The sequence below is a fragment of the Orbicella franksi genome, chromosome 12 (assembly GCF_964199315.1).
Source record: "Orbicella franksi chromosome 12, jaOrbFran1.1, whole genome shotgun sequence".
Lineage (NCBI taxonomy): Eukaryota > Metazoa > Cnidaria > Anthozoa > Scleractinia > Merulinidae > Orbicella > Orbicella franksi.
This window is the reverse complement of record NC_138156.1, coordinates 24,924,667-24,951,637: the sequence shown is the minus strand read 5'-3', so window position 1 is coordinate 24,951,637 and position 26,971 is coordinate 24,924,667. Positions and strand designations below refer to the sequence as shown.

The 26,971-nt window shown below is 38.2% G+C and overlaps 2 protein-coding genes across 2 annotated transcripts; both read left to right on the top strand.

The window, feature by feature from the left end:
- Positions 1-34: 34 nt before the first annotated feature.
- Positions 35-21,089, top strand: LOC145464277 (transcription initiation factor TFIID subunit 2-like). The gene is made up of 32 exons (XM_081448112.1): positions 35-1,459; positions 1,613-1,667; positions 3,409-3,481; positions 3,793-3,904; positions 4,421-4,539; positions 5,098-5,195; positions 5,795-5,838; positions 6,005-6,113; positions 6,719-6,804; positions 7,696-7,917; positions 8,849-8,962; positions 9,185-9,284; positions 9,917-10,165; positions 10,328-10,420; positions 10,594-10,655; positions 11,317-11,428; positions 11,538-11,713; positions 12,169-12,301; positions 13,086-13,205; positions 13,732-13,872; positions 14,261-14,371; positions 15,066-15,151; positions 15,458-15,574; positions 16,270-16,347; positions 17,016-17,077; positions 17,583-17,652; positions 18,074-18,178; positions 19,038-19,137; positions 19,531-19,602; positions 20,089-20,167; positions 20,259-20,347; positions 20,425-21,089. The coding sequence occupies exons 1-32, from the start codon at positions 1,422-1,424 to the stop codon at positions 20,623-20,625; spliced, it is 3,426 nt and encodes a 1,141-aa protein (XP_081304238.1). The 5' UTR covers positions 35-1,421; the 3' UTR covers positions 20,626-21,089.
- A 515-nt stretch (positions 21,090-21,604) lies between these two features.
- LOC145464291 (uncharacterized) lies at positions 21,605-26,605 on the top strand. Its single transcript, XM_081448138.1, has 4 exons — positions 21,605-21,775; positions 23,431-23,641; positions 24,237-24,518; positions 25,127-26,605. Exons 1-4 carry the CDS (start codon positions 21,704-21,706, stop codon positions 25,573-25,575), a joined length of 1,014 nt encoding a protein of 337 aa, XP_081304264.1. The 5' UTR covers positions 21,605-21,703; the 3' UTR covers positions 25,576-26,605.
- Positions 26,606-26,971: the final 366 nt, after the last annotated feature.

Here is a 26,971-nt window from a genome sequence, read left to right as displayed (position 1 = left end):
TGTTTTTGTCGTGAGGGCTCGAGTAAAAGTCAGTGTACGTCTTTTTCATGCTATTCAGAAAAGAAAATTTTTACCACAATTGCTACCAATCTCGCAATCTGATTGGCTAATTTGTCGTTGTCGACAACTGATTGCCTATGCACTATCTATTCTATGCGTTCTATCACGAATACCGTCCTCTGATTGGCTACGTTACTCACGTTCTATTAAACAATTAGATCATGAGCTCGAGATTTCTATCGCGTAATAGTTGACGAAGGCGCAGCCCTAGTCAACAATCACGCATAGAAATCGAGAGCGAAGAATTTAACTGTTTTAGTATAAATCTACTAGTCGTTCAAAACTTTCATCTAAATCTTCTTCACAGACACTTCGAAAACACAAAGAAGCGTTACCCAGCGCACGCTGCTACGCTACTCACTATCTATCACAGATTAGAGTGCAGTGGCTTTTTGTCGTCCACGAAAAGGCGACCTTTTTTCGTTTTCCCGAAGTTTTGGAGGAACGTTTAGATGCAAATGGTAATTAAAATCCTAAGAAGACTGGGAGTATTTTGACTTTAAAAACTTGAAATCATAGAAAAAAACGAGTGCGCGCGCGTAAACAACTTCAAATTTCCATTAACAATTCAGTTCGTGCGATTTTGTTAAAGCGTGAAGTTTATAATAATACGTGGAGAAAAATTAGGGAACTGTTCTTTACGATAATTTTAAATTAGAATTCTACTAAAACAATGAGCTCGAGATTTTTCGAGCTCATAATCTAATTGTTAAATAGAAACACGACTTTAAACCAATCAGTGCGTGTATTTTACTTGGGCTATTTTCTAAATAATATGATCAATATTATGTTATTGTCAATATTATATGTCTGACCGAATTCGCAAAAACATGCCCACATTGACTCAAAGACAGTCCCACCGGCCAGAAGTCCTCTGACCAACCCCCTGGCTAGGAGATTGGCCCCTCGCGCATGCACGTGGCATGGACCACTCCAACAGGGTACCACGTCAACTTAGAAGCTTCCAACAAGGTTAAACAACTGAGTAAAATACCCAGAAACACAGTCAATATCAAGGTTATTTAACACTGAAAACGCAAAGTCTAGCTAGCTGGGGGTGTTACTGCAAGACATTGCATTGGGAGTGGATTCTTCGGTTCCTTTGACGCACCATGATCCGAGAGATGTTGGATTGATCTGTTTGGTAAGGAAAAGCAAAATCCGTTTTCGGATTCTTTCGGATTTAAGAATCCAATCTTGGATTTTCTTAAAGAAACGCATAATTTTGGTCTCGAGATTCTCTTCTTCCCAGTTCATCTCCGCCGTGTCCGCTAGAGATTGGTAACGAGCCATTTCAAAATGGCGGCCAGGATAGATAGCTGTGGTTGGAAGAGTTTTACTTGATCTTTTGGCCGATAAAGATGAGAAAAGGCAGCGATTCTCCACGAAACTTTAAATTATAAGTTTTTTTTTTCATTTTAGTCTCTTAATTCTATGCTCTGTGTCGTCAGTAAATCGGAAAGCAACATTTCCATTCGTATCACATTATAGTGTGTATTGTTGTTTATGAATGAAGCTGTGTTTATTGTAGTTTTGTCTTTCTATTTTATACGCTTCAGCAGACGCTATGCATCACCTCAATAGACTTCAAGCGGAAATGCCTCTTTGTAAGTAAAACTGATTTATCGTAATCATGTAGTGGTACGAAAGATCGATCAGTTGATCAGGAACCTAAAGGTATCAAAATTAACGAGTCAAAAGGGCCGTTCCATTTTTTATCCGCACCATCCCCCCCCCCCCCCTCACCCTTTTGAGATACTAAGAAATCTGAGGGGAAGGGGGCACTTTGATCTTCCTTTCTTAATGGGTAAAAAGTTTTCTTTTCTGAGGTGGTAAAATTCAAAGTACATCAATAGGGGGGATGCAGATATTTAATGCAATGGCCCAATGCGTCCTGATTCAATCAGTAAATCTTTCAAGTAAGCCCAAGTTTATACATCATGTTTCATCTCCAGAACCATAAACAGGCTGAGCGTTGTTCAGACTAACTGGAGTGTTATCAAACCCTACGGACCCCCTCTACGGACTACCCCCCCCCCAAAATAGAATAAAAATAAGAAAGAAATATTTCAGTTATGGGTTGTGTAATAGATTACTCCACAGACCCAGTCCATAGTGGGGTCTGCAGACCAGGGGTCAGTGTTTGAGGGTTACCCGAAATCAAGAGCGAATGATCTAATTGCAGCAGTAGAATTCTAACTTAATGGCTCTTAGACTCATCTGACTAGCAACAATAAGGAGTTTTATAAACCTGCGAGCCAAAGGGCGAGCCAGTGCGAGCCATGCGAGCTATGCGAGTCATGTGAGTCATGTGAGTCATGCGAGCCCTAGAACAAATGTTAAGATTTTTTGTTTGTTACATTTATATTCACATGAGAACAAGAACAAGAGCAACGGAACAAAATGAATAAGATCGCAATATTAAATTCTTAGGGAAGAGACAACCACATGCAGCAGTCAGCCAACCGACAAAGTTTTGATAACTCTGATTCACTAAAGAGCGAACCTGTTAAAATTACGCGATTCACTCACCATTCTTGATGCCAATACATGGAGTTGTCATGAAGTACTATTCTCTTTTTTCTTGAATGATTTTCAACGTGGTTATCAATGAATGACAGGTGCCAATGGATACCATTCACCTACACATTCGAGTAGCGGTGGGGCGGTGGAGCCGTATGTTTCTCTCAGAAAATTTTCTTTACTTTAGTCTTGAACCTTAATAAATTTTTGATGCATTGTTTTCATTTTTTGCGGATCCTGGGCAATTTGAATGGACAAAATTTTCTCCAAAAAACAATAATGTGAAACAAAGAAAAAATTCATCACGCTCAGGGTAGCCATTACTATGACACAAGACTTGGCATGATGTACAGATGTTTAGAGCATTTTTCATATTCGCCGCACCAGCAATAGTTCTGGTAACCGAAGCAAGATTTGGATTTTCTTTTGGGAATATTTCAATTGTAGGCACTTTTGAAGCTAACTTTAAAATTAATTTCCCAGGGAAAGAGAGAGTACCCTGGGCACGAGGTTGTACTCGTCCCCAGGGTCATCTCCGCTTTCAAGATGGCGGGCGGGCGGTTTATAGCGATAGTTTAGTGATAGTCGGGCGCGAGATCTATGTTTCTTGGTGAAAAGTTGACGACCTCCTAGACCAATTGAAAAAAAAATACTCGCAAAAATGGCTCGCATGACTCGCATGACTCGCATGACTCACATGGCTCGCACCGTGGCTCGCATGGCTCGCTGGCTCGCAGATTTAGCACACCCACAATAAGCACCTCACTGATCAGTCACCAGCATCACACTGTGCCAGTTACTAATCAAATTTTGTACATTTTGCAGGGATATGTGGAACTAAGAATCCTTCCTTTGACAAGCAACCTAACAAGATTGAAACTGAACTCCAAACAATGCAATATCTTTTGAATTTTATCCGTACCTTAACTAATACACATGTTTACATCCTTGCTGCCTCCTAAATTCAGACCCATGTGATGATTCATTTGGGAGGTAACAATTGTGTCATTTGTTACACATAACTGATTGCATGGGAGTATGTACAAATAGAACAATTGTAACCTCCCAAATGAATCATCACATGATCTGAATTGAGATGGCTGTAAGGATGAAAACACTTTCTCTGAATCCATCTATTGATAAAGTACTGTTGTATTGTATTGGGGTTTCAACACAGTTGTTGTAACTTTGTTCCTTGACTTTATGTATGAATCATGCGAGTCTGTATCCGCGATGAAAGAAAAACAGGAGAGCAGGACTGGTACGATGCTGGATTTCAACTGGATGATCCAGGCAAAGTTATATGTACAGATAACAAGAAGTATGCTCACAGTAAAATTTGTGTAAAATTTGTGTACTGTAAAGCACTGTGACAAATTTACTGACTTAATAACCAAAAAAGTCTTCATAGCTAAGAAAAGTTAGCAGACATTCATCAATACTTTTTTAATTGCCAACATTTTGTTATTTATTTTTGACAACTTTCTGATGGCTATGCCAAATTGGACTGATTAAGTAAATTAACTAAACAAATTATAAATTAATATTATTTTTAACATGGCAATACATTATTTGCTTATGAATGGAAATATTACCGCTAAGATTCTTAATGATTTATCAACCAATCAATTGGTCAGTTGGTTAGTCTATTCCACTTACAGCAGTCTTTATTTAAACACAGTCAAATCATCATTTAGGTAAATGCAAATTGAAAAATGCTACAAAACTGTTTTACATGGTTGCCGTGTGGGATACTAATGTATTGTATCAGGGATGTCGTTGATTTTGCATTTAGCAGGTATGAAAAATTTCTCCATTTGTTTCTTATCTCACCCAGGAGGAACCTGGATCATTTCTTAACATGCATGCAGAGTGCTGTCAATGCTGTAGATCCTGAGACTGGTGGTGGAGAACTTACAATAAGAATTCCAAAGGAAGTCTTGGGATGTGCACATGGTAAGAAGAACATGCTGCTATTTTGTTGTTCCAGAAAATATCCATACCCCTCCCATGGAAAGTTTTGTAGCTTGAACTCCCTCACCCCTCCAGAAATTCCATTTTAGAGTCATAATTTCCTTTAAAAAATTGGGCTTTTGAAACCCCTCTCCCCATTGGAATTTCCATTAACTTTCCTTGGGGTAGGTATGGATATTTTCTAGAAATGCACATTACGTTAAGACGATATAAAAACATGTCCTTGATCATAGCAAACCCAACAATTACTAATTATATAGCTAGATTTTGAACAACAATACTCAGCAAATGGGAAGAACCTTGCAAGTTTTATCTTTTGACCTTTGAGTCTCGTAAACACATTAAGTAATCTTTATACTGTTCATACCATTTCAGTCTCCATTTTTTGTTTGGAAATATCCATCTAGTAGAATTAGAAGAGATGAAGAACTTTATTCTCTCTTGTACATTTTTTTCTTCCAAAATTTATGACATTTTTCACTCCCCAAAAGTCCTAACTGACTGATAATTGATTTGGATGTTTTTGTTAATGATGTTCAGAAGGTCGACAGTTTCGTGTGAGCATTGAGTTTTCCCTGGAGCATCCTGCAGGAGGAATACAGTTTGTCATTCCAAAAGGAGAAGGCACCATGGCCCAGGTGTGGAACGTTTTGTTAGCGTGTTGTTTGATGTTATGGTAGTTTTAAACACTGGGAGATGTGTCGTTGTAAGTTTGTCTGTACTATAATTCTATCACTGAGGCTGCTTCAGAGGTCTTAGGTTAGATATTTTCAAAGGTTACGTATTGAATATCACTGGTTTAATTGTATTTAAGTAAGTTAAAATTACTTACTTAAATAATTAATCTATATTTTGATGTGGAATTTGTGGAGTAAGGTTTTTATTAGAAATGTAGCACTTATCAGTCAAGTCAAGGGGTTGTATGGGGAAGTAAGCCTCTTAAGTACTGTTCAGGAGTGTAGCTTTAATGAGGGCAGTACTTAATTTGAGGACATATGATTATTTCATTTGTAGGCTTTATGTTCTTACTTCTACAAATGTACCAATATATACTACACTGTCCAGTACTTTAGGCATCTTAGTGAACAGAAATGCTGACTTTTGAATATTGCACTCTAGGTTATTTCAACTGACATGTAATATGCATTTAATATCAATTCTACATTTTGAATGATGAACTTCTGGCTCTAATTTGAGAATTAATTTTTGCATTTCTTTTGCTTATGTCACGTTACAGAGGTCAGCACACTTGTTCAGCTATGGTTGTGCAAATTCTTCAAGGTAAAGTTTCATAAATTTAAACTTACAGTTTTTACCTACACACAGACATGTATATCAGTTACCTAAAATAACTGATTGAAATAAGGTAATTAGTACTACATAATTTTCTTCGCTGATTAATATTATAAATTTGCGATTTGATTATTTTTCATTTTATTTCTTGTAGGTTGTGGTTTCCTTGTGTTGATTCTTATTCTGAATTGTGCACATGGAACATTGATGTCACAGTTGATAAAGACATGGTCGCTGTCAGCTGTGGAGACCTTACAGAACAGGTAGTTTGGTTAGTTAGTTCTGCACCGTAGTTTCACTAGAAACAGACAGCTGCTTGTCAAGATACAGCTTCAACCTTTACAAAGCTGGCTACATTCTAAATTACTTACTTCAGGTATAGATACGGCATTTTGCCTTTTTGTGTGTTAGTAGAATGTTGAAGAAATCATAACAAAATTCTGAAAGCAATAGTAGGGTTCAATTAGTTTGTTCTAGTCACTTGCAAGTGTGTCTTGTGGTAGTTCCATTCAACTGGGACATTGCTGTATAGTTTCTTAAGATTATATCATTGTGTTTAATTAAACAACTGCCGTAGGTTCCCCTCTCCCACAAAACCTTGTTTTCTTAATTCAAGACTTCTATGTAGCCTACTGCTAGCATCATAACCAGTTGTTCCAGTTACCACAAGGATGCATGGAACAACAAATCAATTTTATTAATTAATGACCCCACCATAAGCTGTTAAACAGGATTATTAGGTCACATGTACTGGAAATGATATAATGACAAGTTTCAGGAATAATAACAACGTGATAAGACCAAATAACAAAATGTATTTTGGATTTTTATGAACACATTTACTGAGTTCATTGTTAATTCTGATCAGGTATTGACAGCTGATGAAAAGCGAAAAACCTATCACTACACACTGAGTATTCCTACTGCAGCTCCTAATATTGCCTTGGCTGTGGGGTAAGTTACTTTTCTTCAACCAGTTCTATAATAAATTTATCTTATCAGACATTTTAGGGTAAAGTGTTGTGCACAGTATATTTGTCTTTGGGAATTTTGGTGGAGATTATATTGTTCATTGACAACATTTTTCTTTTAAAAATGGGACAGCTTTTGAATTAGATGTGTTTTGCATTTCCCACCCTCCGCAGAACTAAAAGGATTGAAGTACTAAGTGTTACAATTAACCTGTTTAACTGGTTTCCCAGGTGGTTTGTACCTGTTTTGCATGTTTTCTTGAGTTTTGGAGTGCAGTTGGATAACATAATCAGTAGTATAATGTCACACCCAAAATGACATTTAGCTTTCTTTTCTGAAGAGCAGAAAAAGGGCAATTTATTATTCATCACTTTGTGCCATGTTGGTACAGTGTTCAAATTGGACTGTAAATTACCTGTATTTAGAGAAAGACAGTCAAAATGTATAGCTGGGTATAAATGTGGAAATGAACAAATATAAACCAAGTTAAACTCAAATTGGACTACCGTGAACAAATAGACAGTTGTGTGTCATACGGGGGAAATTCTGCATACAAGCCAAGTCAGTGCTTATCTCTGGTTTCTGTAGCATGAGGTGACTGGGAGTACTTCTACTTCCCCCTGGATGGGATGCTAGGCCATTGCAGGGTTGCCCCCAACATTAAATTTGCTGGTACCCATTTATACACCTTGGTGGAGAGAGGCACTGTGATGGTGAAGTGTATTGCCTAAGACCACAACAAAATGTCTCCGGCCGGGGCTCAAACCTGGACTGCTCAATCTGGAGACGAGTGCACTAACCACAAGGCCACTGCACCTCCACTGTGTGTCATAAAGTCATGTGAGAGGTATTTTATTTTATTTTCTATTTCAGACCATTTGAGATCCATGTGGACCCAGTCATGCCAGAGGTAACACACTTTTGTCTACCTGGTCTACGCCCAGTTCTCAAGAACACCACAGCATTTCTCCATGAGGCGTTTGAATTCTATGAAGAATATCTGAGTTGTCGTTATCCATACACCTACTACAAGCAAGTGTTTGTCGATCAAGCTTATGACATCCTTTCGCCATATGCATCCATGACAATTTTCAAGTAAGTAACTGATAGCATGGTGCACAACAGGCCAGAGGGAAGGGGGGGGGGGGTTACTCTTCAAAGTTCTAAACGGGGACGCTCCACTGCTTAGGTCCAACCACTTACAACCCCTTACTCAGTTAAATGACTTTGCTCTCCATGAGTTGTTGTAGCTCAGTGGATAGAGCGAGCACCTGGTGTTCGGGAGGTCATGGGTTTGATTCTTGTCGGGGACTCAGATTTTTTCTTCGTCCCACGCTCGTGTCATGTTGATCAATTCACCTTTCACATTTCACAACCCCTTACCCTTTTGTATACCATTTTGACAGAATGGGTACTCCTTTTGTATACCTTTAATTGAAAAAAACCTCTTTCACATACTTTCATAACTGGCCTGTAGTACAAATAAATTGTCAAAAAAGGAAGTCTTCTTGTCATTTTCATGTAGTGCCTAAAAAGGAAATGTGTAGTTCCAGAAAATATCCATATCTTACCCATGGTAGGGATTTATTTTAAGACCCCCTTCCCAACCCGTCTGGAAATTTCAGTTAAGCTTTATACATTTCTTTAATGCTTTTGGTTTTTGGTCTAGAACCCCCCACCCCCCAGGAAATTCCAATCCCTTCTGTGGGGTAAGAGTATGGATATTTTCTGGAACTGCTCAATAATATAGCCATAAGGTGCATCTGTTGAAAATGTTTTAGATAGTATAAAATATTTGAAAATGCTCTATTAAATAATTTATTTTAATCTAAATGACACATGTATACCTCAACTTATGAAATCCCTACCTTTTTACACACTTGAAGCTTGAAAACGGCACCCGTTTTGGGTGGAGCCTCCTCGTATAGGCCATTATAGGGAGTACCCCCCTCCCAGGACAACAGAACAACAAGCAAAAATGAAGCTAGTGCCAGCTAATTCTTGGTACTTTTGATTTTCTTTCCAGTACCGGTCTCTTGCACTCTTCAAGAATCATCGATCAGGGATTTGAAACAAGGAAATATCTCTCTCAGGCATTAGCTGAGCAGTTCTTTGGATGTTATCTCTGTATACAAACATGGTAAATTTGTAGCTTAGTTAAGCAGAGCTATTATGTAAACTGAAAGACCATCAGTAATCAAATGCTAATCCTAGGAAATCCAAGTCTTCTACTTCTTCAGTGTGCTTTTACTTTATGGCAGAGTAGGCTTACAGTTAATGTACAGTAGTGACTGATTAGAATTAGTTTTCTACGAGTGACCATAAATTAAATGATTAGGTGTTTGGTATTTTTGTTTAATAGGTCTGATTTATGGCTTGCAAGAGGAATATCTGGCTACATGTTTGGTCTATTTATGAAAAAGATGTTTGGTAACAATGAGTACAGACATTGGATCAGAGAAGTAATTGAACCCAACACAGGGCAATGTGTTTTTCTTTATTAATGGCTGATAAAGTCCTGAAAGTTACATTTACTAGACAGTTACTCAAACAACCTTGCTCTTTCTTTGGCAATCATTAGAAGAAATTTATTCTACTTGAACACTAATGCAAATGTTGCAATCTGTTTGGCTGAGTGATCCTACAGTATCAGCTGTTAGTTAAGTGTGCAGTGGCTTGATACTTTTTTTTTTGTTTTTCCAAAGTTTTGAAAGAACGTTTTGATGCAAATGGGTAATTCAATTCCTTAGAAGACTAAAAGAAGAACATAAAAAGTTTCTTGACTTTAAAAAACTTGAAATTATTGAAAAAATGATGCACGTGCACACACAACTTCAATTTCAAATGACAATTCAGTCCGAGTGATCTTTCTCAGGCGCAAAGTTTTATACATCAAGAAATAATTGGAAACTGTTATTTGAAGTAAATTGCAGTTAAAATTGTATTAAAACAAAAACTTATTCGCTCTCGATTTCTATGAGGTGATAGTTGATTTGGCCTTCAGTCCCATCAGCTATCACCTCAGAAATCTCAAGCTCATAATCTAACTGTTAATGAGAGCATGTAATTAACTGATCAAATGTTTTTCCCACAGGAGTCAAAACAGGTGTGTCATTATGAAATGCAAGGCCCAGGAATTCCTCCCCTTCACAATACAGGATCATTATCAGCTTCGAGTGTAGCAGGCTCGTCCTCAGGTCAGACGCCAGAGTCCCCTTCTGTGGGTGCCCCACACATGCATCCTCACTTGACCTCAGGAAAGAACTTGGAAATTATCTGGAGCAAGTCACATCTTGTTATGAGAATGATTGAAATGCGCATTGGACAGGAACCGTTGCTACAGGTATGTGCACTCTGACAAATTTGCAAGTGAAAAATACACAATTATAATCATAAAAATGCTGTGCCCATAACGCAAGGTTTGTGTGCAGTATCTACCTCTGAGTGGCAACAATATTATTATCGAACAACTACTGAAACCTTTAATGTTTATGCTACACGTCAGGTATTCAACAAACTGTTGTCCCTCGCTAACAGTGCAGCACAGCCCAAGGCTGACTACAGTCTCTGGACAAACCTTCTACTTTCCACTAGTGGGGTAAGGCTGTGAAAATATATTATTTGACATGAACTGTCTGTGGACAATTAGGTGTAAATGAAAATGATCTTAGCACCCATGAAGCAAATTAGGGGGAAGAAGAAGTCTGATACGGGCCACTTCAATCCATATAATGCTATTACTGATATTTTACTGTTACATTTCATTGTCAGTTCCTTAAGTCCATATCAACAGTTTCTGGCAAAGACATCAATGTGTTTGTGGATCAGTGGATGTATCCTGTCAACACAGATGTTAAGCTCTCTACAGCTGCCACATTAGGGCAGAACAAACTGTCCAAATGTAGACATGTGCCCATTGAAGGGAGGTTTCAATAGAATTAGAGTGGATGATTCAGTATATACAGTCGAGGGGAAAAGCCATGGCTGTCATTGAGGTTGCCACTATAGTTAGCTGGCCACCATAGTCAGCTAAATTCAATAGCTCACTTCACTCACAGTTTTTCTTGTCAGTTGTTTTTTTTTTCACAAGACTGTGCAATCTCATAATTATCAATTCAGTATCAGGTTTGCACCTATTACAGGGGCGGATCCAAGATTTTTCTTAGGAGAGGGTGCACCACTAAGGAATGGCGTATCTGACTGGTGATGTAAACAAATTTTAAAGGCGAATATGAAGACTTTATCTTGGAGGGGGGGTGCACACCCCCTGCACCCTCCCCCTAGATTCGCTCCTGTATTAGCTCATTGTGGTTGTATAATCAACCATGAAACTGTATGTTCCATTATAGGTAGTCATACAGGTCACTGAGAATTGACCATTAAATGGCCAAAGCCTGGCTAAAAATAAATGATTATTTTTTTTTTAATCATGTGCTGTTATCTGAAGTAGTATTTTGGTTTGTTTTGTACTTAATTCCTTAACACACACTGCAGTTGTCATAGTGGTGTGGCCAATTTCCATGGAAGCTTTGTGTTTAACAGAAAGCGCAACATCGTTGAGCTTCAAATCAAGCAGGACATGTCAAGAGGCACAGCAAAATATGTGGTAAGATGAAAAACTTTTAAACTTAAATCTGAGTAAATAAACGTACAATCACAAGTCTTACTAATGTTTGGAAAACTTATGTGACTTTTGAGATCATCATCCTCTTTAGGGACCACTAACGGTATGCATACAGGAGCTGGATGGATCATTTAATCACACTGTACAGATAGAAGATGTGTACAGCCGCCATGAACTACCTTGCCATTCAAAGAGTCGCAGAAATAAGAAAAAGAAGATTCCTCTAATGACAGGAGAAGAGGTTGATATGAACCTTGATGCAATGGAGTAAGTACCAGCAATTACCTTCTTAATTAATGTCTGCCATTCTCCTCAAGAAAATAATGGTTCATTTGGATATCTTGTGAACTCTGCTTCTTATAACTCAGTCAACAACTTTCCTATCCAACTATAGGCCACATTAGACAGTGAAGTTTTAAAATAATTTGTTATTATATATTGTCATGCAAAATTCCATGCCAGAAACGCATGATTATTTGTTAATTCTGTAAATTAGTTCTCAATTTGGATATATACATGACCAAATTAGTCCTTGTCCAGTCTGGAAAAAATTAACTAGTTAAAAAAATTCCTGACTACCAAACTGGACTTGGCCTACATGTGTGACTTCTTCCAATTTTGGCAGTCCTCTAAATTTTTGTCACCGGATTTATTATTTTTAAGCTGCTTCAGAACTTTACATTATTATACTAGTAATTATCTTTCTCTGTTTTTATTCACAGCTCAGACTCGCCAGTGTTGTGGGTTCGTATTGACCCTGAGGTGACATGGTTACGACAAGTTACATTTGAGCAGCCTGACTACATGTGGCAATACCAACTGAGACATGAGCGAGATGTCATTGCTCAGAGTGAGGTATCATTACACTTTAGCTCATCGATTTAAGTTGTCCTGGATAATATCAAACAGACTATTTTTACACCATGCCATAGAAAATACGTGTACAGCCAATCAGAATACAGAAAATCTACTGTATACTGGATGGTATTACACCAAACCTTCCTACCATGCACTGCATTGATTTTGTTATCTACTGCATTTTCCATGGCATGGTAGAAAATAATTAATATGCAAAGTTCTCTTTCTCATAGTATACATAAACAATAGCTCCCATTTGGCGCAAAAATATGCACGGATATTGTCCGCGGACATTATGTGTTGTGAGAAGTGAACAGTTTTCCGAGAGCGTAGCTCAAAGAAAACTATGAGCCATGAGGAACAGATAATGTCCAAGGACAAATATCTAAGCATATTTTTGCCCAAAATGGAGGCTATTGTGTTTATTATTCTTCAAATCTTTTTTGCAACACGAGAAGTTTTGAAATTTGGGGAATATTCTCAGATATTCCCCAGTTTAAGCTGGGGAATATTTGGACACATGACGTGTTAAGACCAATCGCATGTGAGCAAGAATATTTGATGGATTATTTTAGAAAACAGTCCTAAGAAAATTCGTGGGCTGCTTGGTTAAAAATCGTGTTTCTGTAACTCGATGGAAAAACAGAACTAGCACAAGCTGTTGGCCCTCATAGTCCTCAAACCTTGTCTTTAGGATTTCAACAAAGTTTATGGTGGTATGTTTAAATTTTCTTATTTTGATAAGAAAATGTTTCTTTTGAATATCACTTTTCTGATGCAGGCTATTTTGGCACTGGAGAAATTTCCGACTACATCAACTCAACAAGCTTTAATGGATTTAATCAACCAAAATGAGTGCTTTTATAAAGTGCGACTAGAGGCTTGTTTTTGTCTTGCTAAGGTAAGAGAACACACATGAGAGCTAGTAAAAACAAGGAATGCAGTCTTTGATTTAAATGTAGTTGGTTGGGTTTACATCGTATATGCTGTCTAGTTTACCAAGTTCCAGTTGCTATGAAACATTTTCACACCTGAGGTGGCTCTCTATGGAGGGTAGCCCTCCAGCAAGCGACAATTTTCTTTTTCATTTAAACACAGAACTTTTGAATTCATGGAAAATGAAACGATCACAGTAAAGAACACCTCTTAGGTTATTATTTTCACGCCTGAATTATTAGCAAAGACCAAGAAAGAAGAGGTTGTATACTTTGGTTTAGCCAGTGTCTAGTAGATTGCATGAAATTACACTTTTCAAGTAGCCCAGAAAAAAATGAAGTAATGGTTATATTATAGTGATGTTCAATTTTGACAATAAGGGTGTTGGATTTGTTGTGTATTCTAGAAACCTGCCATTACTATGGGGCTTATTTTTTACGGCATTCTTTTGTTTTGATCTATCATGAATGCCATCCTTTTCATTTGTACAGATTGCTACAGCATGTGCTTCCAGTTGGACAGGTCATACAACAATGACTGGGATTTTCAGGAATATGTTTGGTTCACAATCTTGTCCACACATTGTCAAATACAATGATTTTTCAAATTTCATTGCCTATTTTATACAAAAGGTTGGTTTCAGGATTTGAAAGAATAGAATAGAAGCTTTACTTTATGAAAATAGCAATGTACTTACAACTGGTGTATGTTTCAAGCAAAAGTGGAAAGCAAAAATTCTGCTTAATTTTGTAACTCTTGTACTCTTTGTAACTCCGGTGCCATACGTGGGTTGAGTTTGTTGTTAGTTCTCCACTTGCTTCAAGGGTTTTTTTCTCTGGGTTCTCCGGTTTCCCTCCCGGCACAAAAACAAACACCTCCAAATTCCAATTCAACCAGGATAGAGGACCTACATGAAAACCAGCTAAGGTTGATGTGGTTTCCTCTCCAAATGAAGTTTTGTCATTAATAAATATTTTAATTTTACTTGCAAAAAAATTAATATGTTTTTGTGTTCTTTAGACCTTGCCTGTAGCTATTGCATCAGTGAGAAATGGTCACTCCCAGTGTCCTCGTGAAGTTTTGCAGTTTATCCTGGACTTAATCAAATACAATGATAACAGGCTTAATAAGGTATCTGAACATGCTAGCAAGCTTAGTCTAAAATTAACTCTCACGTTTACAGTGACCACACTCAAACCACTTCACATTTTCTAGGAACGTTTTTTCGTGTTTTTTCCATTTGAGGTCTCTTTATATAAAGAGAAGGATTTAGTGTTTTTATGAAGTAAAAGCACGAATTCAAGTTTTGTCTATACAAAGAGCCCTCAACTGGATAATTTCCAAGAAAACGTGTGAAGTGTTCATTTCTCAAAAGTCCTCACTGTCTTGCCTTACTACTACAACATTTTTGTTGCTAATCAAAAATGCTTGTTTAGTGCTGTTGAATGCATGAATGGCTATTTTATGGTCACTTGTAAATTTTTATTCAGTTTATCGCTTACAACACATTTCTTAACAAAACAACAAACTGTTTTTGCTAAACTCGTCAGCATCCTCGTTCTTGCTGTGCCACGGGATGCACAAGGCCTCAACTCTAGCTACACCACACCTGTATGTACTTACTCATACTTCCATAACTTCTCTTGACTGCAACATGTTCAGTTACAATGTGCTACATATATCCTTTCAGTAAATCATATTGCATTGTAAAGGTGAAATCAAGCAACAATATATAAGAAGAAATTATGATATAGAATATTAAACCCACCCCTTGGATCGGCTTGTCTTTTCTACTAATTTTGTACTATTATTTAATTTTGTTTAGTACACTGACAGTCATTACCGCAGTACCCTCATTGACGCACTGGCCAGTACTGTCACACCTGGTGTCTCCATAGTAACAACAACTAGGCATGTACATGTGTCCATTTGGTTTCTCGATAGATTTACATATGCTACGGACTGCATTGCTGCATTGCAGACCTATGATGATCCCGAATATACATAGGTCTGCAGAGCGTGCAAAGAAAAACAGTTATGTAGTCCTTGCACAACTTGCCGACCTAAATAGCTCTGACCTACATAACTCTGACTATAGGTGTGGTTCTTCTGCACATGCTGCTAGCTTATGATACTTTGTATTATAGACTTGTTTCAATTCCAGCTTACAACCTTTTTTCAGTTTCTAATTCTGTTTTTAATTGTTGTTTGCGTCAGTGATGGCAAGACGGTGGTCAAATTAACAGAAGAAACACAACTCATTTTAGGAGAAGTGACTCGTCAACTGAATCTAGAGAAGCTGCTTCCCACTTACAGATATGTCGTGTCTGTCAGGTGAGTGTGGACTTTTGATATCGTAGACTCACTCACTCACTGCCCATCATGCCCACTGGCACACTAGGCAGCAACAAAGGACCTCCACAACTGTCTGTCCCCAGCCAGCCTTTGGGTGTAGCTCCAGCTGTGGCCCAAGCTCATCATCTCTGTCTCTATAGTGCGTCGCCATTTATTTTGGGGTCTGCCCCACTTCCACCTGCCCTCTGGTGTCCAGTGGAGTGCAGTCTTAGAAAGAAGGTCTCTCTCCCTCCTGGTGACATGACCTATCCTGATCACATAACCTATCCATCACTTACAGATAACAAAAGAGTGAAGCCTTGTATGCATCTAGGAACAAATAAAGTTAGTAGAGTCATTCACAGGGCAGATTTTCGTTACTTAAAAGTTTTATTCCAGAACCAAGTATTTTACTTGGGAATAGTGTGATTAGCCAAACATAACATGAAATATAAATGCGCAACTGCAAGGTTGAGAGAACATCAACTCGCTGCAAGTGTGGGACAGCAGTAACTGGTGTCAAATAAACAAGAAATCAAGATTGTGTTCAGCCTCGAATCTGATTGAAATAAATGACAATCTTCACTGTGATTGGTTGAATGATGCTGTTTGTTTTTTTTTACCCCAGCAAATGTAAAAATAATTCTATCAAAACAATCGAAGAAAACTAACCAATGATTTCATTTTTTTTACAGTTGTTTGAAGGCTCTCAGAGTATTACAGGTTAATAGTCACGTGCCTCCTGACCCTGCTGCGTTTGAATATTATGCCAGGTAATTTTGTTAACGGACTTTCTGGTGGTAAAATGTTCCAGTGGAGGGTTCCTACAAGAGCTGTAAAAATTCCATTGAGCACATGGGGCAGTTACAAGTCAGTAGTTAGGAGGAAGGCGCTTGTTCGAGATGAGATGATTTTTTTTTTACCTCGACATCTTTGAATTTCTCAAACTACAAATCGTGTACGTGGCTTAAGCTGGCCTTAACTAACAAAGCAAATCGCCCTCAACTCGAAACTTAAGTAAACTAGGCAGACTTGGTAATAGTATTTGAAGACAACATCATTTTCTTAAGTTCGCTTGTTGGAATAGGCTGGGGGAGGCTCATTAGAATGGGAGGTGAGCACTCTACCGGAACTAGGGTGCTACGTTAATGTTCTTCACTTTATTTTATTTTTATTTATTTTTTCAATTTGATTTTTTTTAATTAAATAAACATTTATTTAAAGACAAAACAATTGAACAGGACTAAACTTACATTACAGTACTCCTCTTCTTGTTACATTACTGGACTTGTCGCATTAATCTACTTATTTCTTACATCACATAGCTTGTAAATAAGTTACTCTGTTCATTTTATTTAAACAATCCGACGCGCTTTGAGTATTGAATCACTCTCAGTCATTTTCGTAATAGAGTTACGCACTCAGAATTTTTTTTGTTCAGTTTTGGTCACTTTGAGGATGTGCGGCTTGCAGCCATTGATTGCCTGGTGGACCTGACCAAAAGTGAGTTTTCTTTGTTATATTTAGTTTAGACGTATAGAACGTGTTGGCCGATCTAAATTGTTCGACGTTTGACCTTTCGGTCAAGCTTTAACCGTGTGGGTCGACTCAAATTACAAATTACGTTCGTCTCGTGTGAAGTTCGACGTTTGACCTGGGCCTTAGAGCCATGAGTTACAGTTGATATTTTACACTCTATGCTTACTTGACTTACTACAGTAGGACTCGGATTCAGATTTTTCAAAGTGTAGTATACTTATGGGCTAGTGTTTCCTATGCCCACGATTTCCATTTTCCGCTTGATACCGTCTTGTCATTAATACGACACTGTGTTTTCTGCGTTATAACTTAATTTACTCACCTGGACGGAACGATGCTTGAAACATCAGCTATTAAACTCGAGGTCCCCTTTGCCTATCCACTCCAAGTTCATGTACCCGCTTAGTTCTCCATTTACTTGTAAGTAGTTTCACCCGGTCTTTTTTTAATTTTTTGATTTTGTTTTTAGCCGAAAGCCTGGAAAGGGGTCTGAATTACTTGATGGGATTGATTGAAAATGATCCTGTCCCTTTTATCAGGTGCGTTATCTGCTTCAGTTAATTTTGCACGTATAGTTAACACAATAATGGTCCAGTTTCGAGTTCGCCATGACCGCTGAATAAAAGCACTGAGAACGCATTTGCACAGGGTTAGCCTCGACCTAAAAGAAATATTCACAAATACCGGCGGGAAGGTGCCACAAATTTGAAAATTAAACAATACACAGAGCTGTAAACAGGTCATCTTCTCGCTAGAATTTGTGAATATTTTACTTTAGGTCGAGGCTAACCCTGTGCAAATGCATTCTCAGTGCTTTTAATCAGCGGTCATGGCGAACTCGAAACTGGACTATTACGATAAAACCCTCGATCGTGTCAACCTCGATCCCAGGCTCTCTCTTCTTTGCCTCCGTTGACGTTGGGAAGTTGGACGTCATCGCATTTCTTTGTCTTTTTATAGACACTACACCCTGTGCGCACTGACGAAGAATCCTCCGTTTTCGAGAAAGTCAGATTCTCCTCTGAACAATCTGGATCTTGTAGAGTGTTTGTGGCGATTAATCAAGTAAGCTGTAGAGATTGTTTGATCGCATATCAGTGTGGTGTATTTTCAGTATTTAGGTATTTTCAGGAAATCCTAGACTACGAGTAGTTCTTCTTTTGCTTAGTCCGTCGTGGGTGACGCGAAAGAAAACCGCAAGAAAAAATGGCCGCGTGAAATGTTTTCTTTCGCGTCACGCACGACGGACTAAGCGAGAGAGGGACTACTCGTAGTCTAGTAAATCCTCTTGCACTCATCTCAAGAAATCCCGATGCTTTTAGACAACTCACAGAATAACACAAGGGCACTTAACATTCACATTGATATTAATGAAAGGGTACCGGCGAATTTATTGCTGGGGGGGGGGGGGGGGGGGCAGGTAACCAATGCGACTGACTAGCATTCAATCGATCAATTCAATTCAGTTCAATTCAATTCTTTATTTACACTATACTGGTTATTTAAACACATTTTTTCAGGTAAAGTACTGAAAATAATATACTCACCCATCCATTGGGAAGTCAGTAGAAAAACACCTTGTCACTTTACGTGTTTCACTTCAATTAGATTTTACACTGGATGACACAAATTAATTGCGTTGAGGATAAATCTTCGCCCTTATTCAATTCTCTCACTTTTAAATGGGCCATATCTTAGTTACCTCGTGCCTCTGTGTCAGGACGAGTTTTTCTTACGAAACCATGATATGAAAATCCTAAATTTAAAATGTGTTCGCCTACAGGTTCATTTTCATGTAAATCAAACTCATTTCCATATGAAAGGTTTTGCACGAAGACTCGTTTTGAAACAGAGGCAGAAATGGCCCACTGTCTGACCTGAATACTTATTGGGTCGATACATGTTGGGCCTTATTTGATTTCAGTTCCAGTTCCTCAGTTGATGCTCGGCTCAGGCGAGACGGAGTCGAGTTGTTCAATACATTGTGGGGTCGCCTTACACCTGGCTGTGTTCCCTCTCAGGGGGTGAGTGAAGAACGACTATGAGAGAACCAGTAAACAACTTTTCAAAGGAAATGTTATTCAACCAGTAACTACAGCTAACGAAAGATTAAGGGACAAAGACAATCTTTTGAACAGAAAGACTGTTTGTGAAAAGGAATTGGAGGCTAAGTGGACAAACTTTACTTAAGGATTTTGCTGGAGATGCTGTACGTACCTTGTTAACTACGTTAAACGAATTGTGTCACAGATTTGACTTGCCAAATTTAGGCATAAGAAAATGGCTTTCAAATCGAGTGAAATGTAAAATTAATCACATACAGGGCGACTACGCTAACCAAGGCCGCCCGACAAAAGTTTCTACCCAAGTCAGAAACCTAAAAGCGTGTTAAGTTTGTTTGTGTGTGTTTTTCGTAGATGGGTATCGTAATAGACTTGAAGGAAAAGAAGATCATGAGTCTTTCTCCTCTTCCACCTCCCGCATCACCGGTAAGTCTGTCAATACAACAGAAAGTTTTGTGAGGATGAAATCATGATTTGAAATTTTCCATTTAGAGAGGGTCGCCGTCGACTTTGTAGAACTAAGTGAGTTTGTTAACTTCCCGGTTTTGTTGAATGTGTGTTACGTGTACCGATATTAATGATGTTTGGAGAGTAGCTTAGGCGTGGCCAAGTAGTGTAGGGTGCTGGATTTGAGACCTGTGGTACTTTTATTCAACCCCACTTCCACCCTGCTATAATTTGGGTTTGCTCAGCTCCTCAATCATCAACCTCGTTCCCAGGGCTTTCCCTAAAAGATTCATGCCTTCTAAACATCCACAACTGGTCAGCCTCTCTCAAGTTGAGCTCTTAACACGTTTATGGTCAATCTCAATCGGTTTGTCAGTCGATTTGCAAATTTGAACAATTAGCACTCAATAATGAAGTCACTTTTCTATTTTACGTTTTAATTCTCGGCTTGTTCTTTTCTGCCAGGGATCTGTCAGCGGCGAGGAATCCACAGCGTCAAGGAAGAGCCACAAGAGAAAAGCTTCTCGAGCGGCATCGCCTGCAGGTGAACATCAGAAACTGTCATTTGGTTTAAAGCCCTTAACCGCTGTTTTGTCTTTCGTTCACTTTTCATCTGTTTCCTTCCATCTTTACAGATTTGAGTCATTTGGATTCTCAACCCGACACACCCATGAGTGTTGAGTCCGCGAATTCTGAAGCCAGCAAACTCCGCCTCAAGATAAAGGTACGTGTAGTTTCCAGTCTACGTAATTCTCTCGCTCGTGGTTCTGCGTCCAAACTAACTTTTCTCTTTCGTTTTAGATTGCAGGTGAAGAAAGCGGTGCTGAAAGTGGAGGTGAGGTTCGAATAAAACCAGATCTCGATGGAGGCGTTGCCGGGCACAAAAAACACAAGAAAAAGAAAAAGAAACACAAAAACAAAGAAGACCGGGAGAAAAGGAAACTAAGCACGAGTAGCAGTAACTATGATTCACCACTCATGTTCGACACCAGTCTTACATAGGTATTATTACTCGAAGACGAGGCTGTGAACGTAATCTTGTCAATACAAGGCCTGGAAACCATGTGGTCTGTTCAATTCTTGCCAAACATTTCTGCCTTTAGGAGCTGCAACGAAACACAGCAGACTTTGGCAAAGGACACACCCTTCAAAAAAGAGAACATTTTCAGAAAAACAGTTGAGAGCTAAATTATAATTTAGGAAATACTTGTAAACTGTTCTATTAGGCAAGATGGTTTGTGTGGATTTTACATCAAATGTCTTAAATATGAATGAGCCTTAAGTAAACACACAAATCTCAATGTAACATATTGACAGTTTGCCATGAAGCCTGCGAACGCAGACGTATTTCCGGTTGTCGCTTGTCTCCGCTGTTTATGTAATAGGCCTGTAATCTGTACATGAGTTGTTGCCTTAGAAATTAATCGTTAAAATATGTAAAGAAAAAATCAAATCAAATACTGATGATAATAAAGTACAATCAAGCTCACCCTTGGGAACGTAGGGACGGTTAGTCGGGGCGAGACGAACTACGCAAATGGAGTTCTTTACAAGACAACTGAGACCTTTAATTTGCGCTAATATATATATTTTTTAACGGTTAACTCTCAGATTCAAGTTGTTTTACGCCGGCAAACCGTTAAATTGTAAGCTTTTTTAGGCCTAACGGTTAAATGTTTGGCCCTAACGGCTAACGGTTAAACCCCATCGAGACACTCAATTATATCTTGTGGGACTATCTTGTATCAGGAGTATATAACATGTGACATGCTGCTGCTTGTATCTGATTGTATCTATCATCCTAAGAACATGATTCACAAATTACGCGGAAATTCAATTTTATGAGTTATTTGACAACAAAATCCCTGAACCTCTAAACTCGAGGCATGTTTGCTCCACTTTGAAAATGGTTTTATAAAGTGTTCTCCAATTTTGTCACTTGCCAAAAGTTAGGGGCTGATAATGGGTCGCATGGGGTCGAGTGGGGGGGCTTTGTCCGAGTTGTACCCAGGACTTCGAGGAATGTGACCGGGAAAAAATAACATAGTTGTCATAAAACAACACGGGTAGCTACGGCGAAATGAAGGGGCAAAATACTCTTCTTTTGCTATCATTGCTGTTTGTTTTTAACATATTTTGCCTTCATTTAACGGTAGGTTTTTATTTGACTATTAATTTGGGAGAATTCTGGGAAATGAACAGTAAAATCTTTACTAGATGCTTGCAGGTATCATACATACTTCAGCATACTTGAGACAAACAACTGCTCGGCAAATCATACTTCGACAGTTTGTGCGGTTCTTTCTCTTAATATTAGTAGTTGTTATCTATGACAATTCATATCGAGTGTCATTTTCAAGGCATAACGCAGTTGTCGCGGAGAGGTGCAGAATCTTTCATTGTAAGGTTATTTGCGTCTGGTTTCACAAGTTGTGACTTTTTCGAAATTAAACTCACTAACTTACCTAGTTGTGGAACCGGGGGCCGCTGTGAAGGGTACGGTTTTCAGGCACTTTATTCTGGGTTAGGGTATAGAAATCAGACAGTTTTGGTCTAGAATAGAGTGTTATTTACAAAGTCTAGATCAAGGTTCTTTACTCGGGATTCCATAATAGAAATTGAAACTCTTTAAAAGTGACTTTGTATGATATTGGTTTAGTATGTTGGACAATGATAGTGATAAAGTTTATGCATGGAAAATTAATAAATAGTCTGTCATCGTCATCACCTGTTCTGCTTCTCTGTGTGGAGAGTGGGGCCAGAGTCTGCGATAGTGTAGGGGTTTTTGGTGCCTAGCTAGTCTAGAATAAGGTTGCATATTCGAGTTGATGATGGTCTAGTATAGGGTAAGCAGCAGCACACGACCACCCAAAGATTTAGAGTACCTCCCACCCCCCTCGGAGTTGTGGCCTTCTCAGAAGAACCCACACATTTCAAATTGTTTGATCAATGCTATTTTGTAACTTAAACTTGGAAGCAAACTTAACCTTCAGCTTGCTTATTGCTGGTTATAATGTTACTGACCAGATCACACTCTGACACTCTGACCATGATGGACTACTGGACAGGGAATCGGTGGACTGAAACTTAGACAAAAAAAAAGGCTCAGTACGGTGACTTGAGTCAAAATAATAATGTTGTTAATGATGCAAGGTTGATCGATATCATTTTCCCCTGCTTGCAAAATTGTCAGATACATGCAGATGTTACAGTATAAGGTGAATCCCACTATTTCAAACTTTCAGGGGAAAAAAATAGTTCAAAGTAAGTGATAGGTTATTTCCAAGGGAAATAGTTTTAAGTTCAAAAAAACAGGAAATTCAACATAACCAGGTTCAAATCAGCAGGGTCTAGCCCTATGAACGAATCATGTATCCTAGAGGGTTTAGTGTACAGTGAGGTACATAGCTAAATTTGATTGCGATTTATGGGTTAATGACCAAGCATGAGGTCAAGGTGACTGGATATTCACCAAGTTCTTTGTTTGCATGTTTACGGACTGAGACAGGGTCGAGGTCCATAAACTTACAGAAAAAGAATGAGACTGATATCCAGCCATCTTGACGGAACAAGCTTGGTCAATAAAGGATTCATTACATAGCTTTCAAGAGGATTTTTTTCTTTTGGGACACATCGGGTAGTCCTGAGCAGGCAAAATAGCACCATCTTGCCTGCTCAGGTAGCCATTCACAGCACAGGATTTTGTTCATCTTAACTGATTGTGGAGCTAGCCATATAACAAGACAAACTTTAATAACATAGATCTAGCAAACTCAAAATATTCTGGTCGCATTTCATTATTGTTAGGGGTTCGCTGATCCTCAACCATCTACCGAGTTTCCCATCATACTCTTCTCTGAACTGAATTACAACAATGGCTCTGATAATGCCAACCAGTACTACACAAGTCTCAAAGAAGGCGAATTCCATGTCTGGGGCAGAACAATAACTGATCAGAAAAGAGAATTCCTGTACAGATCACTGATTGTCATGCCTGGAAGGAAACTCACATTTAAAGGTAATTTTGCTTTGTACCATTAACTATTATTAAATAATTTGTATGTCAAGGACAGAGGGCATGGTTCTTGGTCTGAATGGGTCTATTATATATTATGAAATCAGATCCAATTAGTTCTTTCACAACATTGAACTGATTATCTTAAGAGAAGGCTTTCTTACTGCAGAGCTCAGTTGTGGAACAACTTACCTATAGACCTAAGACAAGCATCCTCACTGACCGATTTCAAATCTAAATTAAGTCACCACAGTTTAAAGTAATATCTTTATTTTAAGTAAATTTTTAGACACAGCCTCCATGACAAGCAGTTTTTTTATTGGGATTGTTGTTATTAATTTTAATTGTAGTTAGGTAGATAGGTAGATAGTCCAGAAACTTAATTGACTGATGGAAAAACTGTGTATAAATAAGTTATCTTATCTTATCTTACCCGTAACAAACTTGTTACTCTCTTGGTGAATGGTTTTAACAAACGGCAAGTTCACGCATAGCATTAAGGGCCAATCAAGCATACTTGGCCATAAAGGTGTTACAGGTCACGCACAGCCCTTATTAATGACAGCTCTGATTTGGCCTTACTTGTTTCTTTTTCCAGCTGGCTTTTCTAGTGGAAACAGGTTTACTTCTTTCATTTATAACGTGACAAACATCTCTAACATACACTTGTGGATGTTTGACAATCAAGATGTTGGTGGGTCGTCAGGGATCTGGTATACCCAGTGGGAGCACTGGCAGATGGATTTTGCTCTCAAGGTTGAACCTTGTCCAAATTGTACGTCTCCAGACTGTGGTGGAAAAACCTGTTATTTTGGTACATGTGGTATAGATGGCGAATGTCAATGTTTAAGTGGATATTCGGGAAGTAACTGTTCTACAAGTAAGTCAAGTCTTTGAACTGGTTAGTCTATTATTGACACATTTCACTTAAACCTTGCTCATTTATGTTAGAGGAAAAGTCTCACAGACTATTGACCATACTACATGTAATAGGAATACAGAATAGAGCATTGCCAAAAACTAAAAGTATTAGCTGTTTTCATAACATTGCATCTCAATTGGGCATTGCTTAGCTTGTATTTCTTTAGCATGCACATGAGTATTATATACTTGACCCCCTCTCCCCCCTCCCTGTGCCAGAGCAGTTTGCTGGCATCCAATGCCTTGTTGACTTGTGATTGTGGAGAGCTATAAAGCCAAAGTTAAAGGAAGGAGACTCTTGATAATGGTGTCATTTTCAGGATCAAGTTCTATCAGGCCTGTGCTCTAGAAGTGCCCAGGTGCCACAGGCAACTAACATTTGCCTTTGGGCAACTGGAAAGCATAATTTTTTTCATTTAAGCTTAAGCGTTTAGCAACCAGGATTTCATGATTAGGAACCTTAAGGCTCCTTGTAATTTTTCTTAGACTACAGCCTTGGTTCCTGCAGATTGAAAATTCATCAATTCTCTCCTTGATAATAAACACTTTTGTTATGATTGATTTCAGGACCTGGTGATACTGCTAAATATCCCTCAATCCAGTACCCACTGATTTTGTTTCCCAGCAAATATTTCACAGGAACACCAAAACAGGTGGAACCAGACACTTTTGAAGAGTTTGCCAAAAACAGTCAGAGTCAGTTGGTTTTCGCCTACCAATCAATGCGCATTCTGTTCAGAAGGAAAATTACCTTTTCTCGTGTTGACCATAATGTCCAGTATGAGATCCCCATTGGACGAGACATTGAGGATATTCCGTCTTTCATGATTATGAATGAGGAAGTTGGCGATGCACTGTGGATCAACTATTCACCTGCGATTGACCTGAGCTTTGCTGTCAAGGTGGACGATAATCCTTCTTGCACTAACTGTAGTGACGTTGGTGGTTCGTGCTTTACAGGGAGTTGTGTCTGTCTGCCCGGGTATAGTGGAGAGAATTGTGAGAGTACTGTCTAATCTCTCTACAGTTAATAATATATTGTGTTCTAGTAAGGATTGGTAGTAGAAATTCACCTTGGCAGATGCTCTTTGAAATCCATTTAGACCCATTTGGGGAAATGATAAATCTAAGACTTGTTAAAGGAGCTCAGTCACGTTATTAGTGTTCTTTTGGCCAAGTACAAAACTACCTTTAAGTTGAATGAAACCTGAAAATAACAGTTTACAGTAACAATAAAAAAAACACCAAAGAGATATTAATAATGAACCATAAAGGAACAAGGATGTTTAATGATGGGGAAGATCAACACAGATTCAATCAATCTTTGTTTAAATACGAAAATCTTAATCATAAAAATGGTCTTCCTAGGAGTCGTAAACCAGGACAAAGCTCCTTCATTCAGACCATTTCTTAAAAATTTAGGCATGTAGAGACTAATTTCCAAAAAGTTTTGCCCTTGCACTGACATCAAAGATTCTGGAACATTACAGAAGCAAAGATTTTGTTATAATTTGTTGACACGTTCGACAAGCAAGACAGATTTTTATATTTTACAGACCATTCTACAACCCCCTTTACCTGAGTGAATATATATTGCAAGTTATATATTTTTTTACTTACATACATTGACCGAAATGTATATATTTTTTTGTTCACCTAATTTGGAGTGGTTGAAGTAGAGATAATACTAATAGAGAGTTGCATTGTAAAAATTATATTTTCGTTCCGTGTTCCTGTGTCACAACACATTTCGGTGGAAATGTCATGATGTAGTGAGGCTATTCAGGTAGTTTTGTGCTATTTCTTATCATTCTAAACTGTTATTATAAGCTCATACATAATTTCTGAGTAGAGAAGTCTACCTAGGAATTTTTTACTGATTTTTTTTAAAAATGATTTTGTTACGCACAATTATTTTTCCATAGTATTTAACACAGTGGTATTTATGTGACAATGAATATTTTTGTGTACAAGTTGTAAATATTTTTGCAAATTGTTGATGACTTGCACATATTTTTAAGCATGGTTCTTTGTAATAAAAAATAGCGAAATAAATTTCCGTTTTGTATTTCTTGTGTTTGAAATTTGGGATTTAATCACTATACCTCAATTGAACTAGGTTAGCAAAATTTTGGGATTAAAGCAGAAGAAAAGCACCTGTGACTCTTTTCACTTTGATCTATAAGATTTTCTTTTTCTTCTTCATGTAAAGGGTCTCCAGAGCAAGAAGACTTGTTTATGTTCATGAAATCTTGCTTTACTAAAATAATTATTTTCTCACTTATCCTGCACAGAAATATTCTTCTGGTAACCCTCCAACCCCTAACTGATGGACCATTAAGTTTTTGAGGGAGTGGGAAATTGTGCAATTTTTCTCCCGGGGGGCGGGGGACTCCCATATATAAAGGACTG

Coding starts and splice junctions, on each gene's coding strand:
- LOC145464291 (XM_081448138.1), top strand. CDS start 21,704: ATGAAGGGGCAAAATACTCTTCTTTTGCTATCATTGCTGTTTGTTTTT. Junction 21,776..23,430: donor TATTTTGCCTTCATTTAACG/GTAGGTTTTTAT, acceptor CATTATTGTTAG/GGGTTCGCTGATCCTCAACC. Junction 24,519..25,126: donor GGGAAGTAACTGTTCTACAA/GTAAGTCAAGTC, acceptor GATTGATTTCAG/GACCTGGTGATACTGCTAAA.
- LOC145464277 (XM_081448112.1), top strand. CDS start 1,422: ATGAGAAAAGGCAGCGATTCTCCACGAAACTTTAAATT. Junction 3,905..4,420: donor ATATGTACAGATAACAAGAA/GTATGCTCACAG, acceptor TATCTCACCCAG/GAGGAACCTGGATCATTTCT. Junction 7,918..8,848: donor GCATCCATGACAATTTTCAA/GTAAGTAACTGA, acceptor TTTTCTTTCCAG/TACCGGTCTCTTGCACTCTT.